Source organism: Nestor notabilis, unplaced genomic scaffold, assembly GCF_000696875.1.
Source record: "Nestor notabilis isolate BGI_N333 unplaced genomic scaffold, ASM69687v1 scaffold31549, whole genome shotgun sequence".
Taxonomy (NCBI): Eukaryota; Metazoa; Chordata; class Aves; order Psittaciformes; family Psittacidae; genus Nestor; species Nestor notabilis.
Window position 1 is genome coordinate 18,387 of NW_009943869.1, and position 18,153 is coordinate 36,539.

General features: G+C 49.1%; 1 protein-coding gene across 4 annotated transcripts; it reads right to left on the reverse strand.

Annotated features, from left to right (window-relative positions):
• Positions 1-786: 786 nt before the first annotated feature.
• On the reverse strand, positions 787-12,254 carry POPDC2 (popeye domain containing 2). 4 transcript variants are annotated; one of them, XM_010022131.1, is made up of 4 exons: positions 11,764-12,254; positions 9,388-9,496; positions 5,076-5,445; positions 787-872 (listed from the first exon to the last, which is right to left on the reverse strand). In XM_010022131.1, the coding sequence occupies exons 1-4, from the start codon at positions 12,252-12,254 to the stop codon at positions 787-789; spliced, it is 1,056 nt and encodes a 351-aa protein (XP_010020433.1). The 4 variants fall into 4 exon arrangements, with proteins under 4 accessions (XP_010020433.1, XP_010020430.1, XP_010020432.1 ...); XM_010022128.1 differs by having other exon boundaries at positions 787-874; positions 5,003-5,445; XM_010022132.1 differs by lacking the exon at positions 787-872 and adding an exon at positions 5,036-5,059 and having other exon boundaries at positions 5,239-5,445.
• Positions 12,255-18,153: the final 5,899 nt, after the last annotated feature.

Genomic DNA, 18,153 nt, shown 5'->3' on the forward strand with positions numbered 1-18,153 from the left:
GACAGTGGATTCCTCCAGAGGCACTGTCATCTCCAAATCCCTGACAGAGGAGGTGGCTGGTGAAGCTCATCAGTCAAAGCCTGTTGCAGCTGAACCCGAAGAGGCTGCTTCTCCACACTATTTTCACCTAAGAAAATGGTACTTCTTCCTGCCAGTGGCTGCTCTCACCAGAGATGTTTTGTACTCACTCATTTCTTCACTCAGTGTGTGCACCCGGAGGTCACCTCCTGCTGAGCACACACACACAAAAATAAGGGGGGGGTGCATGATATCAAATCTCCATATCATGCTCTCCATTGCAAGCCCATTACCAAAACCGTGAGGCAGCCCATCTTCCCCTGTCCTTTCCCTCCGTGCCTTAAGATCACCTCAAGCCTTTCAAACAGTATCACCTCCCTCTCCAAATCCTCAAACACCAGTAGTTTCATCTCTGACTTTAATGAGAATCATTAAATCAAAGGGAACACAGATTCTGTGAGCAGGCTGGTACCGCTTGCCGCGATACCGGTGTACCTTGGTATCAGAGCTGCCGACACACCTCGGAGATGCAGGGCTCGAAAACAAACTGTGGAAGCACACTGGGGCAGGCAGCTCTGGGGAACAACCATGGGGTGGGAGGTGCTGGAGTGTCACACTGCAGTCTCGTGTGTAATTCACGTGCTCCTGAGTGTACATGTCTGCAGGCAGACGTCTTTGTGCATGCTAAAGAGTGTCTCTCTGGTCAGAAACCTGTGTGAGCATATGCTCCTTTGGAGGGGCTTTGGGATCAAAACAGCTTGTTGTTCCCTAGAGTTCGGGTGTCTGAGTAGGAGCCAGTGGGGCTCGTCCTTTGCAGACAGGGTGGGGAGAACTCCGGAGAAGGTTACCAGATGCTGCAGAGAGAAGGAAGGGAGGGAGTGAGGAAAAGGGCAGGGAGGGGAGGGAAGAGGGAGGGGGGAAGAGCACACCATTATTATCAAAGGAATAAATCTTACTTCCAAATTTTGCCAAGACACAAACCTCAAGGAGCCCACCATTGCCTGTCTTTCTTCTCTTCCCTCCTAAACTAGCATGCAAAATGATTCTTCAACATGTAATAAATCAGAAAATGGGGCTATGCACCCATCCTGAGACAGCAAAACCAGCTTCCTCGAAAGCACCTTCTGTGGTGTTGGTGAAACAAACCCTTTTGATTTTGTTCTCAAAGCAGGTGTAAAACAATTCCTACCAACTTAGAGTTAACAAGCTACAGGCCATCAAGCATCCCTCTCTCCATCCACCTCACCCACCAGATAGAAAGCCAGCCCCCAGATACATCCATGCAAAACCAGGTAGCAACAGTTTCACATCTTGCAAGCACTTGACAGCAGCACTAGAACAAATGCAATATGAAAAGGAGAAAAAAGCAGGTGGCTTTTGCTTGGTTGAATTTTCATGCAAGGAATAAAGCTTAGTTTGCTATGGAGCATTGAGCTGTACACTACTGAAGCAAATTTTGAACAGAACCTTTACCTGCCCCTTTCAAACAGGCAGCCTGTAAGTTACTGAAATCTCTCTCTTCCTCAGAGAAATCATGTGCTCATCAGTGTGGTATAAGTCTGTCTTGCTCGTAAGCAGACTAGAAACTCTTTTCAAGAACTGTGATTATAAGAATTATAGGCCAATATATGTCCCAGGAATATTTTTTTCTGCATGACTTTTGCAGCACTTCAAGAATTGCCCTTCTGCATCATGTAGTATTGCAAGGTGGCCATTGTAATGCCAGAAAATGGAAAGGAATGTGATCTATAGAAGCACTTCAGCACAGGGAATTTTGAGAGCTGGAAGTTGATTACCCAGGTTGAAAGCTGCTGGGGAAGGAGATGAGGGCATAGACCAGGAGGAAAGCCCTAGGAGAGCTCTGATCTCTGGGACCACAGCTATCACTTCAAACAACAACACTGCAGGGAATATCCCTGTTTGTTACGGACAAGCAGGGATATTTCACCACTTCCAAGGGAAAAGTTACGAAAGTGCTTTCCCTGAGCCATGACAGACCTGCTCAGATCATCCGCTGAGCTGCAGCACATGCCTGGCCAGAAGGGGAATCTGCAGCCCCTCTGTACCATTGATTTTTGTGTTTAGGCACCCAAGTTGCCTAACCACATCTCTCTGGATGTGAGAACTACTGTTGTGCTGCTGGGGCCTACAAGGATGCTGGAGAGGGACTCTTCACCAGGGACTGTAGCAATAGGACAAGGGGTGATGGGTTCAAACTAAAATAAGGGAAGTTCAGGTTGGATATAAGGAAGAAGTTCTTTACTGTGAGGGTGGTGAGGCACTGGCACAGGTTGCCCAGAGAAGTGTTAAATGCCCCATCCCTGGCAGTGTTCAAGGCCAGGTTGGACAGAGCCTTGGGCGACATGGTCTAGTGTGAGGCATCCCTGCCCATGGCAGGGAGTTGGAACTGGATGATCTTAAGGTTCTTTCCAACCCAAACCATTCTGTGATTCTGTGTGATGTGGTTAGGATACCCTAGCAGAGAAACAAGGAAGCGCTTGTTCCACTGTTACAAACACGCTAAACAGTTTGTGTTTCCTTGCCTAATTACCTTTGAAATTAAAATGCCACACTGGCTCTTGCCTCCAAGGAAGATCATCCTCCTCTCCCACCCCAAACACTGGCCTCTGAAACATATGGGCTTTTATCACAGGTCTACTTCAAGTATCATCACACCTTGATGTCACCTCACACACATGATCTAGAAAGACAAAAGCTTCCAGCTTCCACCATGTTTTAAAAGGATTGTGTGAAAGAAAGAATAGCTTTGTGCTATGTGGCACAAGCTTGCCCTAACATACACATACGTGTACACCTCGTGTATGTTCACAGGTTTGATTCGTTACTAAAAATGAGTGGAAACAAAAAAACAAAAACCAAACAAAGCTGTGGTGTCCCTTGCCTCCTTCCTTCTTAAACTGCATTTCACATGCCAGTATTACCGAGCTTGATCAGCTAGGAGAATTCTGCCAGTGACCTGAGAATGGACACCTTTCTGCTGAGGAAATACGAGCAAAGGACAAAGCGACTTCACCACGTTTACAACACAATTTGTGTTCATTTTGGATTGCATGTATCCAACAGACATGCCTGACAGGAGGATGCTTGTCTCATAACCGACTCAATATTCTTGTCTCTCCAAGTAAGGACTGTAAAAAAGCTGAGCTACAAATCCCTCTCTCCAGCAGTGTACCAGCAGGACCAGGGACTTCACATCCCCACAACCTCTATGGTAGAAAAAAATACTCTTTTTCTCTCTGTGCCTCCTTTTTTTAAAAACAAATGAGCAAACAAATGACGAAAACCCAAAGCGAAACTCTCACCAGCTTTGTATCTGATTTGCGCAAAACCAAACTTGTTTTTTCCCTGTCCAGATTTTTGTATCCCAGGTTTTAAGTTGGGAGGCACGGAAGCAGTGCAGGAACAGGCACATAACTCAAAGCAGAACTGTACAAAACAGGAAGATCTTCCAGTTTCACTTTCAAAAGAATAGAAACTGATGAAACAGGGAGAAAAGCCTTTTCCACCAGAAGCCTACTGCAGACAGCAAGTGCAGTCTGACCCAGGCAGCCTTACAACAGAGAGCACCGAGGAGAGACGGTCCCCTTGCCGTCACAGCAGCATGGCTTGTGCATAAGCATCACAGGGTAGGGGAGGTGACTGCAGGAGGGCAGTGTGTCCTGCTTCACGCTCCCTGCTGGTGAGTCCACAGCCCAAGCATTTGCAGCTCCATAGACCCAGGGAAATGCAAGGGTGTGATGGTGCACCATGTTCATAGGTGCCTGCACCCAGCCCTGCAACTTCCTCCCTGCCACGCAGGCCCAACTGGGACATATATAGTGGTCACTTCTAGGACAGAAATCCCCATCCCAGGCTTGGTGTCTGGCTGCTGGATGCCAGAAAGCAGCTATTATGGGGTGGTGGTAGGTCTGCAGCTGGCCAGCAGCAGCTGGCTAGAAGTGATGGAGTGTGGAATTTCTCTCTGGGCCACTTGGATCTGAATTTCAAACACAGGCCACCCTCCTGCCTATTTCTGTTTGCCTGCATCGCTCCTCTGCCCTCACATCCACCAGGCCAGGGAATTTTCCCTTGCAGAGTAAGGAGCTGGCATTTTGGAAGAGGGCATCTCTTTCCCACTCAGCAGAAAGCAGAGTTTGGGGTATTTTTAGCCTGTCAGTCCACCCAGAGAGACTGGAGGTAAGAGCTGTGCCACAGGCAGCAGTAGAGCTCAGCACCCTGGAAAGACAAGGGCAGTCTTTTCAACACCTCACTGATCTGGCTGAGATGAAGCCCAGCAGAAACAAGGACAGAGCAAAGGTGCAGATGAGCTGTGGTGGGCAGGAGGAAGAAGGACTCTGAGCTTTCTTCCCCTGCCCAGACTGAGCACTTGCAGGGTGAACAGCAACTCCTTGCTATTTACTCCTCATAAACCCTGGAGCCGTTTCTACCCCTGTCAGCATCTCCCGGGTTGTTTGCTCTTTCAGCTGTAGACATCTTCCTCAGCTCAATACTGGCATGTGTTTAGGCACAGCTCTACCTCATGGCGAGCCAGGTCAAGCCCTGTGGGGTCTCTGCATGCACTCATGTACCACCCGCCAGCCTGGGCACCATTTCAGTTTCTCTGCCTCTCCTTTCTCTGATGGAAGGGAAGAGTTTCCTACGGCCAGGTTATGGGCCCTTTCCACCCCACAGTGCAGCTTCCCCCCCCCCGGGGCAGTGGGAGGCAAGCCTCTACCCTGCTGCTTTTCCTTAAGACAATCCCAGCGCCTGAGCCCACCTCGTGACATTCCTTGGGGCAGCAGGCAAAAACCAGCTACGGACCAGCAAATCCATGGCAAAAACGGGCAAGAGGCGGGGGCTGCTGCTCTGTCCAGGAGCTGCATCCCAGGAAGGACTTGCTTCCACAGGCGGGTACTTACGCGGGGGTCCCACACAGGGTGAGGCGTGCCTGTGCCGGGAGTGCCCTCATTTCATATACTCCCCTTCGCTCACATAGTCCATAAAAGACCCCGGCAACTCAGCAAAATCTTCCAAGACAAGACTGGTGGAATCCTCACCCAGCAGATCACTGTCAGGCCGGGATGCCTGGGGCTGAGGAGCCGGCGGTGGTGGTGGTGGTGGTGGCTGCGGAGGCGGCTCAGAGCCATCAGCCTGGCCAGAGGCAGGCGGCGACTCCTCGCAGTCCTCCGATTCCCCCTCAGAGGAGGCTGGCCCGAGGACATGGTACAGGCTGGGCAAGCGGATGTCGAAGTGCAGGCCAAACTTGGCAAAGAGCTTCTCATTGAGGGAGTAGAGCTTCTCCGAGATGTCATAGCCCAGGTGGGAGGAGAAGAGACGGGCAATGTAGCGGTCCTTCCTCAGGAGGAGATACAGCTTCTTCCTCGGCCAGGTGATGAAGCTGCAGTCAGTCTCAGCCGTCAGCGTGACCTGAGGGAGGGAGCAGAGTAAGCCCTGTTGCCTGGGTGGGGGGAACTCACCTTGGGGCTGCATGCTTCTCTCCAGTGAAGGTCCCCAGCCCCTTCAATGCCTGCTCTCCTTGGAGATGGTGGGGCTGGAAAGCCAGATCATCCAAGCCGGACAGATACATCCTTACCTACCTGTTCGCTCCCCAAGGAGCCTGAGGTCAGGTTTTCCTATGCAATTAGTGGCATGCCCTTTCTTAACCTAGCCACATGGCTGGCTAAATATCACTCTCTCGCTTTCAAATGATGCTCCCTGTTGACATTTGAGTGATACAACTGAAATGAGCAGGGCAGCACCGCCTGGGTCTGGAGCACAAGTGTGATGAGGAACAGCTGAGGGACCTGGTGGGGTTTAGTCCGGAGAAGAGAAGGCTCAAGGGGGACCTTATTGCTCTCTACAACTGCCTGAAAGGAGGATGGAGCCAGGAGGGGAGATTGGTGTCTGCTCCCAAGTAACAAGCAACGGGACAAGAGGAAACAGCCTCAAGCTGCACCAGGGGAGGTTTAGGCAGAGATTATGAACAATTCCTTCCCCAGAGGGTGCTCAGGCATTGGAACAGGCTGCCCAGGGCAGGTCTGGAGTCACCACCTCTGCAAGTGTTCACACACCATGTAGACGAGAACCTCAGTGCCATGGGTTAGTGGTGGCCTTGGCAGTGCTGGGGAACGGTTGGACTCAGTGATCTTAAATGTCTTTTACAACCTGGTTGATTCTATGATGTTCTCATCTCTCCGCAGACAGGCTGCAGAGGGGGTGTTCTGCATGCCCAGCCAGCCCAAGTCACCAGCCCTGCGGCAGGCTTCCAGCCCATCCTGAAGCTGGATTGCACAACCCCTGTGTCGAGAAGGCCCTGGGAGTGGGAAGGGCCACCTGGAATGCTTGCCTAAGTCACACTACACCAGAGGGAAAGCCTGTCTCACCAGCTTTGTTGGGCACTGTAGGGCTGGATGGCTTTGAAGGACATGCGGCACAGCTCAGTGAGAGGGGTTTACTGTGTAGGGAGCTCACCTGAGGCTTTGTTGAGTTGATGTTAGAGAATATTTCATTTTGCTTTGGGTTTTGCCAATGCAAACAGAGCCATTTTTCCCCCAGCTGTAAGAATAGACTATTAATAATAAAAACCATTATAGAATACATGAGTGTATATTGTAATATATAAATACTATAATAATGATAATAACAATAATAGATAAAAAAGACAGGGAGGGTCAAGCTGCCTTGGGCTAAAGAAGAACATCTGAGTGTAATGAAGACACCAACATGTGAACAAGTGCTGGAACCAAAATATCCCGGGGGCTCCCTTTCACCCTGTATCAGGGGTCTCCTTGGCCAGCCACCATGGCAGAGGGCCACAGGGAAGCTGAACACGGCCTGGCTGCATGTGTGTGTCCTTGGGTTTGATATTTAATGCCACTGCCATGCAAGCAGCTGCCTTATGAAAGAAATATAGGAGATAAAACCTGAGAACTTTCCAGGGCTGAGGTGAGCAAGAGGAAGAGTCACACAGAAACCGAAGTGACCAGATTCTTGTTTTCCCAACCAACTTCTGGCACAGCAGTCAAAAGCCTCCGCTTCTCATGGGGGATTAAGTGAGATGTAATAAGAAAACCTGCCTCCTAACCAGGACAGCAGGGCAGATTCCACTCATGAATCCCCTCGACACAAGTGCTCTGGCATTGGCAGAGCCCATAATTCAGTCTTCTGGGGAAAAGTGCCAACTCTGAAACCCAACTCTTTCGGGCTTTGGGAGCCAGCAGTTGCGTGGGAAGAAGACATAGCCAGAATAGAAAGCTCAAGGAAACCGGCTCTCCTTGTAGACCACATCAAGTTTCTGCCATTTTTTGATGTGTTCAGGATTGAAGCTGCTCAATCCAAACAGCCATGGGGTAAACAGGCAAGAAAAATCTCCCATGTGCTCCTCCAGCAAAGTCCCAGAGTCAAATATGCACTTTTGTAACCAAATGATTTTGATACTAGGAATAAGGGTTGAAATATACTACACAGTATTAGAACTTACTCAAGTAAGAGGGACTAGTGGGTTAAACAGCTGCCAAAAGCACTACATCACCATGGCTAAGCATGGCCATCAAAAGTAATGCCCTACTAGGAACATGGACTTGGTCACGTCTCACGTGCTGAATGCTGGTGTCACACAAGCTGCTACTTCTTCAAAGAATCCTAGACTGGTTTGGGTTGAAGGGACCTTAAAGCTCACCCAGTTCCAAGCCCCTGCCATGGGCAGGGACACCTTCCACTAGAGCAGGTTGCTCCAAGCCCCTGTGTCCAACCTGGCCTTGAACACTGCCAGGGATGGGGCAGCCACAGCTTCTCTGGGCACCCTGTGCCAGCACCTCAGCACCCTCACAGGGAAGAACTTCTGCCTCAGAGCTCATCTCAGTCTCCCCTCTGGCAGGTTAAAGCCATTCCCCTTGTCCTCAGTAATGCTCCTCAGTAAGCAGCCGCAGGTTTGGGGCATTTCCAGCACCTGGCTGAGCATCTCCCCACCAAGGGCTCTACCTCCCCATCCTGGTGCCAGGCAGAGCCTGGCCAGACCTCCCTGACCAGCCCTGTCTCACAGAGCAGGAGAAGGGCCAAAAGTGTGGTGCTGGCAGGACTGGTGGAGCCTGGCACCAGCTTGGTCCTGAGCTGTCTCATGCACTACCGATAAAGACACTCAGGAGGTTTGGGAACATTCAGTTCCACAGAAATTAGCTCAGAAAACACTGTGGAGGTCTTTGCAGCTTGCATGCCATCAGCCAGCCATTTCCCAGCCAGGAGCACCAGGCAGCCATTGGTCTCTCTGCTCAGCTCTGAGGCAGATACAGTCCAGGAGCTAGAAGCAATCTGCTGCTAGATTTAAGCCCTGTGCAATACATGAGATGCCCTCACCTCTAGTACAGCCATGCTGTTGTTGCCCTCTCTACCCCATTATCTTAGGTCGACATCACTATTTCTGCTCATAAGCCCTGTGACACAGTTGCACCACCAGCCATCTCCTGCAACTGCTCCTCTTGCAAGGCCATCATCACTGGTGATGGCAAAGCTTTCGGGAGCAACCACCATGACCCTTTTGTACATGGGACAAATTCAGACCTGAGGAAAGCAGGTTCAGAGAGCTGCCCTGGTTTAACCAAGTCAGAATGTGGCTGCCCACGTGGAAAAGACTCATTGTTCCCTCACGACTGTGCCATGCTCCCTAGGGATTAACAAAACACCTCCTCATATACCCTAACTGATATATTCTAGATAAACATCCTGACAGGGATCAGCCTGTCCTGGAATGCAAGTTAAAGGCAGAGAAATGTGGGCTTAAGTAACCTCGTCCAGAAGGAAAGACAAACAAATACTGTGGGGTGTTGACAGCAAGAGCAAAATCCTTTCAATTGTACGAATCAGAATTGGTCTGACCTCTCAGCACAGGATTCTTCTGCTCAGAAAGAACCATATTTGGGTGTGAATCATCCTGTCTGCCTCTCCACCCGAACCACATCACCATCAGAAACTTCTGTGAGGAAAAGGATATTTATGGGTTTACATCACTGCTGCATATTGCAGTGACTGCTGGAACCATCCACGCTACTAGCAGTGTGCAGGGCAAATGCTTCAACACAGGTACTAGGGAATGCTGTAACGGAAGAGAGCCAGCAATCCAGCACCTCATCTCCCTGCTAAACTGGAAGGAGCACCATGCTCCACCATCCCGGCTGTCAGGTGATAGGAGCATGCACTGAGCTCTTCAGAGGAAGGTAGGAATAAAGGTAACATAACTGATCGCACCATCCTGCGCTGGCTAACCCACGAGGAAGAGGAGGAAAGTATCCGCACTTAGCTTTGAATGGCATCATGAGCCCCCTCCATCCCCTTCTCAGACACACAACGAAGCAGCAAAGAGCAAAGCTGGATTACCTGGAAAGTTCCTTCCTCAGAGGGTCGCAGAGACTCCCATTCTGGAGAGTCCAGGAACTGGTACGGAAAGACGTAGTGAAGGAATTGTCCGTCCTGGCTCACTCGGACCCTGCAGAGAGGACAGGCTTAGGACACAAAGGAGATGTCACACGAACCTCATCAGCTCACACAACATGTACACAGCCAGTCCCACCAGGGAGGAAAAGACTTCTCCTTATCTCATGTGTGTCTCATACCCTCTCCAGGACAGCTGCAGACACTCCAGTCTATGGGGCTGTCACTCCTTTCTCTGTGGGAAAGGGTATTTGCTGCCACTTCCTCATATTCCTTCTGTTTTCCATTTCCTAGTACAAAGCACCTCACAGGTGCAATGCTTGGTCCTAAACCAGCCCTTCTCACCCTGCGAGACTGCTGCTGCTTTTCAGGTACTTGTAAGTCAGCCTGTGGCTTGCATTTTCTTCCTGTCACCAGGGTTGCATGAAGACATTCCCTGACTTGATGCTGGGAAGCTGTTACACCCAGAACCCACCAAAATCACACTGGTCATCATTCCTGACACATCACACTGTCAGCTTACAGTTTGCTGCACATTAGGGTTCATTCTCTCTTGGTGTTCCAAGGATCCTTTTCCCCTACTTCTGCTACAATTGCCTACCAATGTCAAGGTCAAACCCGCACCCAGCCGTGCTGTGGGAGCAGACTGGAGCTGCACAGACCTGGGTCAATGGCAGGGCATTCTGGAGCTCTATTCATAGCCCTGCACCACCAGATTTGGGGCCTCTTGCTTTCCTGTCACCATGTTCCCCTGTTGTACAATGCACAAAGGCAACTCAGCAAGAGCAATTCAGAAGTTACAAGGGTCAGCTGGGAGTGCTGCCTGGAAGGGTCAGGGACAATAAAGCACATTTTTTGATCCAGGCACATTCTGCATTTTCAAGCTCCCCTTGTCTTGCTCCTGTTCAGTTTAAGAGGGGACATCTTAACAGCAATGCTCTGCTGGGTCAGCAAGGGCCACACAAGGCAACAGAGTAGATACCAGGAAATGCAAATCCAATCCCGTCTCCATAGGGCATCCTGTACAAGCCAAGATACACACTTTCCACTGCAAAAGAGGAGAACAGCTACCCCATGAGCACCAACTTACTGTCCATTGCAGGACCTTCATGCCCACAGAGGAGCATCAGATTATCCAGCAGAGGGCAAGACAGCACAGACTCTTCCCACTGACATTATTTGCAGATAGGTAAACTTCAGAGCAAGCTGCTCAGCACAGACATTTGGTAAGGGGAAAGACACCTCACGGAAACACACAGACCCCATTTCCTCCCAATGCTTCGCCATTCAGCACTGGTCAGTGGTCCCAGGATACTCTTAACACATCCTAGAAATGGGACAAACACCAAAAAAAAAGGAAGGACAAGCCTTTCTTACACATCCCATCACCAGAGAGGATGGACCACCACAGTAAAACTTAAGTCCTAGGGTGATGCTGGGTTTGTCTTCCTAAAGGAAACAATTCCTTATGAAACACACCTCCTACAGCTCAGCACTGCTCCCATTCACAGATCTCCTTCCTTTCCCACTCTCACTTGATATTCACTGCCAAGTGCTTGGCAGCAACTGGGAGGCCAACATCATTACTATTTGTATTCATTTGGGTTTTGCACATCACAAAGAGAAACGCTCGTAAAGGCACGCCACAGGATCTCTGGGCAACAAACGCCAGTACTTGTTCAGCACAGTTCACTCAATAATTAAATCGCTGGTGTGACTATCTAGAGGTCCTCAAGGTCCTCCTCAGTGGTCCAGAGGAAGGAACATCATGAATGCATGACAGCACAGGGAAAGAAAGAGGCCTGATGAGGCGGGATCCACCACAGGAAAGTGTGCTCTCTTTTGATGAAATGACCCTCAAAGTGAGACGTTTCAGAGCCCTGAGGGCTGAGGTGATGGGAACAGGGGTGGGACCTCTCCCTGAACACTGCTGTCTGGGGCAGCAGGTGGACTCGGCATACTCAGTGCACAGCCACTCACATCAGAGAGGTCTGGTACCCCCAGAGACCCCAGGTCCAGACACATTGCCTTCCTGCCTTGAGAAACACTCTCTCACAGCAAGTCTGCTCCCATCAGAAATGAGATAACTTTAAAATGATGGAGAAAGAAGTACAGATTCCTCAGCAGTATCACAGCATGGCTAAGTTGGATGCTTCACTGCACATAGCCTGGTTCTGCGAACCATTCCCTGAAATACTCAGATTGTCCCCCTTCCCAACAAACAGATGCATATCTCAAAGCCCTTCTACACAGGGTGAAACCACAACAATAAGCCATGGCACTTTGCTGTCAGACTTTGCTCAGGAACAGGAGAGCCTTTACCTGCCAGACAGCAGCAATGAGAGGCGGTCAATGGGCGTCTTGCCCTCCACTGCGTAATTCTGGTCTCTGACGAGCGACTGGACTTGCTCTTCGCAGCACTTCACAATTTCTTTGTAGACTTCCAGGGGCACCTGCAAGGGCAGGTACATGGTCTTGTAGAGGAGGTTAAACTCTTCGGGGATGGTGTCTCTGCGAAGCCGGTAAGCCAGGTGAGCCAGCTGAAGCAAGCAGGTGAGGACGAGCAGCATGTTCCAGATGAAGATATCCAGCCCACAGGCACTCAGCCAGCCCCACAGAGCGTAGCAGAAGTAGCCTGGGGCCAGGAGGCCAAAGATATAGAAGGACCCAAAGATGCCACTTCCCCCCATGTAACCCAGGAGGACAACGCAGCTGGCCAGATGATAGGCTGCCCCCTCCAAAATGTCCTTCCAGGCATCACACACCGGAGGCTGGAGAAGAGCCTGGTCCCAAGAGAGGCTGCTTGCACTCATCCTTCCCCACTCCCCACCCTCCCCGGCTGTCCTGCGCTCAAAATGAATTCATACGCAAAGGGTGCTGCAGAGGTCTGAAACCAGAGCTGCTGTTCCTCCTCTTGAGCACCGGCTGGTCCCACAGCAGCACGCTTCAGAGTGACATGGTAAAATGCTGCTGAACGTTTCTGCGCCCAGAAAAAAATCCCAAAAGGGCTCGTTGCTCTGTGTGTCTCACAGACCGGCAGCTGGCCCCCTCCTTAGCCACAGCACTGAGAAAAGAAACTTGCAAATACGAGGCCAAAAGAGCTCAGTCAAAGAAAGAGTAGAGGCCATTAGCTGGAAAACTCACAAACGGGACGCAGATCTCCCTGCACTCGCTGCTCTCTCGCCTGCACTCTGGCAAATGGAAATAGCGACCGTGAGAGAGCAGCAGAGGGAGCTGGTGTGGAGTGTGGAATGTGTATCACTTGGCAACGGAAAGGAGAGAGACCCCAAATGGATAACCATGTTTGGAATTGAAATCCAAGGAGCAAAAGCAGCGAGGAGAATAGAGAGCAAGCATGCACCCGCTACTTAACATAACTCAGGCACCCAGATAAGCCCGGCGCAGCGCGAGGAGGGGAAAGAAGGGGAAAACAACCAGCTTATCACAGCGAGCTCCAGCCACACATGGGGCTCTGCAACGCTCTGTGCTCCTGCAAGAGAGCGACTTTCACCCAGCACAAAAAAGGAAAAAGGTCACCCCCTTCTCCTGCTGTGGCTTGCAGCACTTAGCAAAAGAGAGAGGCTGGTTCTCAAGAAATGCTTTCCAGGCGCGGCAGCAGAGCCTCTCCCTTGCCCCAGGGAGCTCCATCTTGTGTGGCGTTTTGGACCAAGGGGCATGAGGTAAAGCTCTGCACGGGCAGACAGTTGTGGTTGCAAGGATAAAGCTACAGTAAACGAGCCTTTGGGACCCAGCTTCATCTGTCACAGAGACTATCGTGCCTACAACTTTGAGAGTGTAACACTTGGAAGCATGTTTCATGGGGAAACCCTCGTTGAGGGAGGATTCTCCCACCCCACAGATAACAGGCTCTGTGGGGAAGCATCCTTGGGAAACGTCATCTCACATTTTTATGTCTTTATAACTATTTCAGACCTTCATTCAATGTGAAAAGTAAACAATTTCCACTTGGGGAACCCAGGACACAGGCACAAGGGACCTGCCGAGTCCAGTCGTCTGTGGGCAGCTACAGAAAAGATGCATAAATGCAATTTCTCCCCTGCTTCGAGTAGCGCGTTGTCAGTTGTACAGGCAGGATCTGCCCTGTTGCCTGGAAGCAGTTACATTTCAGGCATTGACGCAACCTGCACAGTCAGTCAACAGTATGAAGTCAGCCTGCATGGGTCAGTGGAGTAGAGATAGAGTTTCAAGGGTGGTTGTGTTTCAGGCTGAGATTGCAGCTGCCCTGCCTAACATGCCATTCCCACTGGCACCATTCATTTAAAGACACACTAATCGCCTCTTCTACTAATAGCGCTCTGGAATAATACTGTCTACTGGGCAAGGCTGAAGCAATCCTTTATGGCAGCCTTAAAGAATTCATCACGATTGCAGGCAGTACAATCTACCTCTACAATGATTAGTCCACATGCAACACAGAGTGGTACACTCCTAGTACCAGCAAAAGCTGTGCCATCTTGACAGGTTACCATGTGGGAAGAAGACAAATTAAGCTTTGCACAGAGGGTGAGTACAATCCGCTCAGAAAGATGCTTTCTGTTAAGGGTCAAGTGAAACAGGGAACCTTATCTCCAGTGACCCCTTATCAGTGAAGAAAACAATCCTACAAACTGAAGCAGAAAAAGGCTCAGGTGCAAGAGGTATGGGGAAATGAAGAACCTAATTTGTCTTGACCTTCTCTGCAGAGAAGGAAGGATGATCTTATAGCTGAAGCACTACAATAAAAATCTTGGGAGCCAAGTTCTGGTTTTCATACCATTGCCACGTACTTGCTAGATGATCTCAACAACAACTTGTCTACCTTTAAGCTTCTGAAAAAAGATCAATATTATAAGGGGTCATCTTTCTGAAATAGGCTGACATTTGATGGGGAGATGGGATATCAAGACTGGGAACACTCCAGAGAAAGATACTTCATGCAAGACCTCTGAGACAAAACTGAACTGCTGTGAACAGCAGTGTAGAACAACGTTAGAGGAAGCATTCTGAGAAGCAACATTGCAATTTCTCCCCCCTTTCCATACTACCAAGGCACTTTTGCAACAACATCAAACAAAGAGACAAAAAAGTTACTAATTTCACTCCTCACGTAAATTCCTGAGCTATAAAATACTGTGGAACACAACGTTAACAACTTGTTAGGACAAAGAAGGTGCTTCCTCTGGCATCTTTCAGAAGACAGAGAGTGGTGCTCCAGTAACCCCAGAGGCACGTGCTGGGGTCAGAGTGCTGCCAGGGATAAGGACAGCCTGCTGTGACCTCCCTTCAGAAGGCAGACAGGAAGCTTCAAACCCACAGCAGTAACAGCACCAAGCTCCCATTGGAAAACACACAGCCTTTCTGCTGGGGCTGAACATGATGTTGCAGAGAGAATGCTACAGCCTTTTAAAAGGTAGATCTCTGAGCACATGTTAGAGACTGATTTAGGTGTTTTCAGGCCCAGGGTTTTTTCAAAAGGAAGATTTGTAAAGTGGTTGAACCACCAAGGCTCAAATCTTCCCTTCTTCCTTGAGAGTACCATGGCCATACAGACTCCACAGCGCTTTCAGTTTTTCACCCAGCACGAGTTCAAAAAGTTCTTTGTTTTCCAAAGAGAAACTGTATTTTCATGCCTTGCCTTAAATCAGAACACGTGCTTTGCCTCCAAGGGAAGCTGGGGTTCGCTCAAGATGAGTACCAAAGCCAATACCAATTCAAGGGGGAAAGCCACACAAGTATTAAAAGGGAGGTACCAAGGCGCAAAACAATTTGCCATCAAAAGAGCAAGTGCACAGCGAACACCTAAGCAGCATTAACACTCTTCCCTGGAAGAAGGCACATAGGCATTACAGCAAAATGAGTCTGTGAAGAAATAGAATAGACATGTCAAGCTTTTCAGCACTGAAACTGGCAGTCTGTAAACAGGTACTCCACTGGTTTCCCCGCTTACAATCAATTCAACCAGTAGCATATAATACTTAGCTCCATGAGGCGATGCGATCCAGGTGCAGGCTGCAGTATGTTTGGCAAACAAGTCCTCTGTCCTGCAGCACTTCACTGAGAGTTTATCAGTCCCAAATCTCATAGCAGCTGGCTGTTTTGCCCATCCTCAGGAAGTCTACAGGTTCACTACTGATCCCATAAGCTGAAGATGACTAGTTCAGGACAATAAGACCTTGATGGCTTAAAGTCAGTGAGGGCATAATTGGACATTTTTGATTTATTATGTAGTTAATCAAAATCTTTCTTGGTTTATTATGTGCATCGCTGGCATTAGTCTGCAAAGCTGTTACTTACATGCTAATAAACCCTGTAGCTCCAAAATATTCACCTGGTCACATTTGACTTACAACTGTTGGGAAAGGTCTAAAGCTTGCTCCAGACTGCCTCATGGGGAATCACACATGGACATGTACTGTATGCAGCTGAACTGCTACTCAGTTTAGCCTCATTTTCTGCTACTGCCACGTTTCACACCCTTGCAGGTACACCAAACACCCTGCACAGAGCAGTGTCTCATCAGCTCTATCGATAAGTAGTAACACAATGCCAGTAACTCCCACTCCCCAAATCAAGCCTTGAATCCACTCCGCAGGAATCCTGGAGCAACAAATTAAGCCACTCAGTAAGAAATGTGATTTGACTACAAGGTTTTTCCATTGTTGCTTTAAGTATAGAGTTGTCCAGTACCCTTTCTGTGCACGTTGCATGTGGGTATCACAGCATCCCACTCATCATCTTCCTTCCAAAAGCTTTCCATAGTATCTCACCATGCTTTTACCTTTAGACAGGCCAAGATGTCGCATTTCTTGAGCTTACAGAATTTGTAAATTCTGTAAACTCAATTTTCCCTGTCTTGACCTGATTCAATAGCACGTTGTTCTCACTTGACCACTTGTGACCCCTGCCCTGCTCTTTACTCTGTAACACGATTTCCACAGTTTACCCAGACTGGACATGCTAGCACAAGGCTGGTGCTCACCCACCTTTTAACGTTCTCTTCAGTTCAAGCTATGACACACATTGATTCAAAAATAAATAACATTATTTAAGTTTCCACCTCAAGATAACAATAAACGCCAAGAGGAGCACTGGGTCCTGCTCCCCAGGCAGCTAGAGCAACACAAAAGGCTTTCAGAGAATCACAGACTGCTCTGTGATGGAAAGGACCTCAAAGCTCATCCAATTCCAACCCCTGACGCGAGCAGGGACACCTTCCACTAGAGCAGGTTGCTCCAAGCCCCTGTGTCCACCCTGGCCTTGAACACTGCCAGGGATGGGGCAGCCACAGCTTCTCTGGGCACCCTGTGCCAGCGCCTCAGCACCCTCACAGGGAAGAACTTCTGCCTCAGAGCTCATCTCAATCTCCCCTCTGGCAGGTTAAAGCCATTCCCCCTTGTCCTGTCCTTACAGGCCCTTGTCCAAAGCCCTTCTCCAGGTTTCCTGTAGCCCCTTTTAGATAATGGAAAACAGAAACTTCAAACACTTTTTGCAAGACCTCCACCTACGTCCCTTCTCATAGGCTGGAAACCAACAAGGGCACAACTCTTACCTCAAGACAGGAGAGAAGACAAGCAGCAGAGAACTAAGCCTTAACAGTTCAGCCTGTCCCCTGCAGGCATTTTCAAGTGCATTTCCTCAGACACCAGGACCTTCACGAAACATTCCCGGAAGCGGAGTCAAAACCCTCCTCACACAACTTGTGAGTCTCAGCAGAGACACCACAGAGCACTACACACTAACCACTCACAGCCTATTCATTGCTAACTCAGAACATGCAGAGCCCAGGAGAGAAACAATGTGATTTGACTGCACCCAACCCTCCAACAGGATCAAAGCCAAGAGAAGAATCAAGACAAAGCAGAGATTTTGTATCTTCAATCTCTGAAAAGAAAACTCAGCAGGAGAAGGAAGCAATCGGTGATGCTGTCTTAAGCAAAGTCAACTCACCGAAGGAAAACCACCACCACTATATGTTGCACATATATATATGTCGCACAGCAACATAGTATGAAACCAAAGTCCCTCCACAGGTGTAACAAAGTACCAACTGCACTCTTTTGGCTCTAGATTGCACAAAGGAATCAAAGGCCACAAGCGCCTTCCCACTGTCATGTTACACAGGCGAGGAAAACAACATTTAGAAAACAAAAGCCCATGCACGCCTAGCACAAGACCTCCATCACAACAAATATTGGCATAAAAAAAGCTTTGTTTTCCAGGCAAATTTACTTTACATACACCTGTGGTCCTCTGCTCCCTTTCCCTTTATGAACCACTGACTCAAGAATTTAATATGATAAAATTAGAAATAACGCACCTTGAATCCTAGGGTAAAGCTATTCAAAAGAAGTTGGAAGAATTCTAACAGGGGAAAGCAAATCTAGTTTTGACTCTAAGGAAAGTTCATTTCATAAGGCTGTGGTCATCTTTTGGTATGAATACAGTTATACCTACCATCACAAATAGCACTACAGGCTCCAGCTTTGCTGAAAGCAGTAACAGGTCAGTGTTATTAGCATGACTTCTCAATTTGTATCAGTGGGAAAACCCACCAAGGGCTCATATGTTCAACCACATCGGAGGCATCAGTGTTCTCATGTCAATGAGCAAGCAGGCTTTTCTCACTCCCTCCACTCCTACAGCATGCTGTTTCCAATGAGGGGAGCACTGCCATTTCCCTATTTAAAAAGAAATAGAAGTCAGGAACACTGG

Excerpts from the sequence above, each read along its gene's own strand:
- POPDC2 (XM_010022128.1), bottom strand. The coding sequence starts at position 12,254 with ATGAGTGCAAGCAGCCTCTCTTGGGACCAGGCTCTTCTCCAGCCTCCG. Across the intron at positions 9,497-11,763 it reads TCATTGCTGCTGTCTGGCAG|GGTCCGAGTGAGCCAGGACG; the intron begins GTAAAGGCTCTC and ends TCCTCTCTGCAG. Across the intron at positions 875-5,002 it reads TTTATGGACTATGTGAGCGA|AGCATCTGGTAACCTTCTCC; the intron begins AGGGGAGTATAT and ends CCTTCTCTCTGC.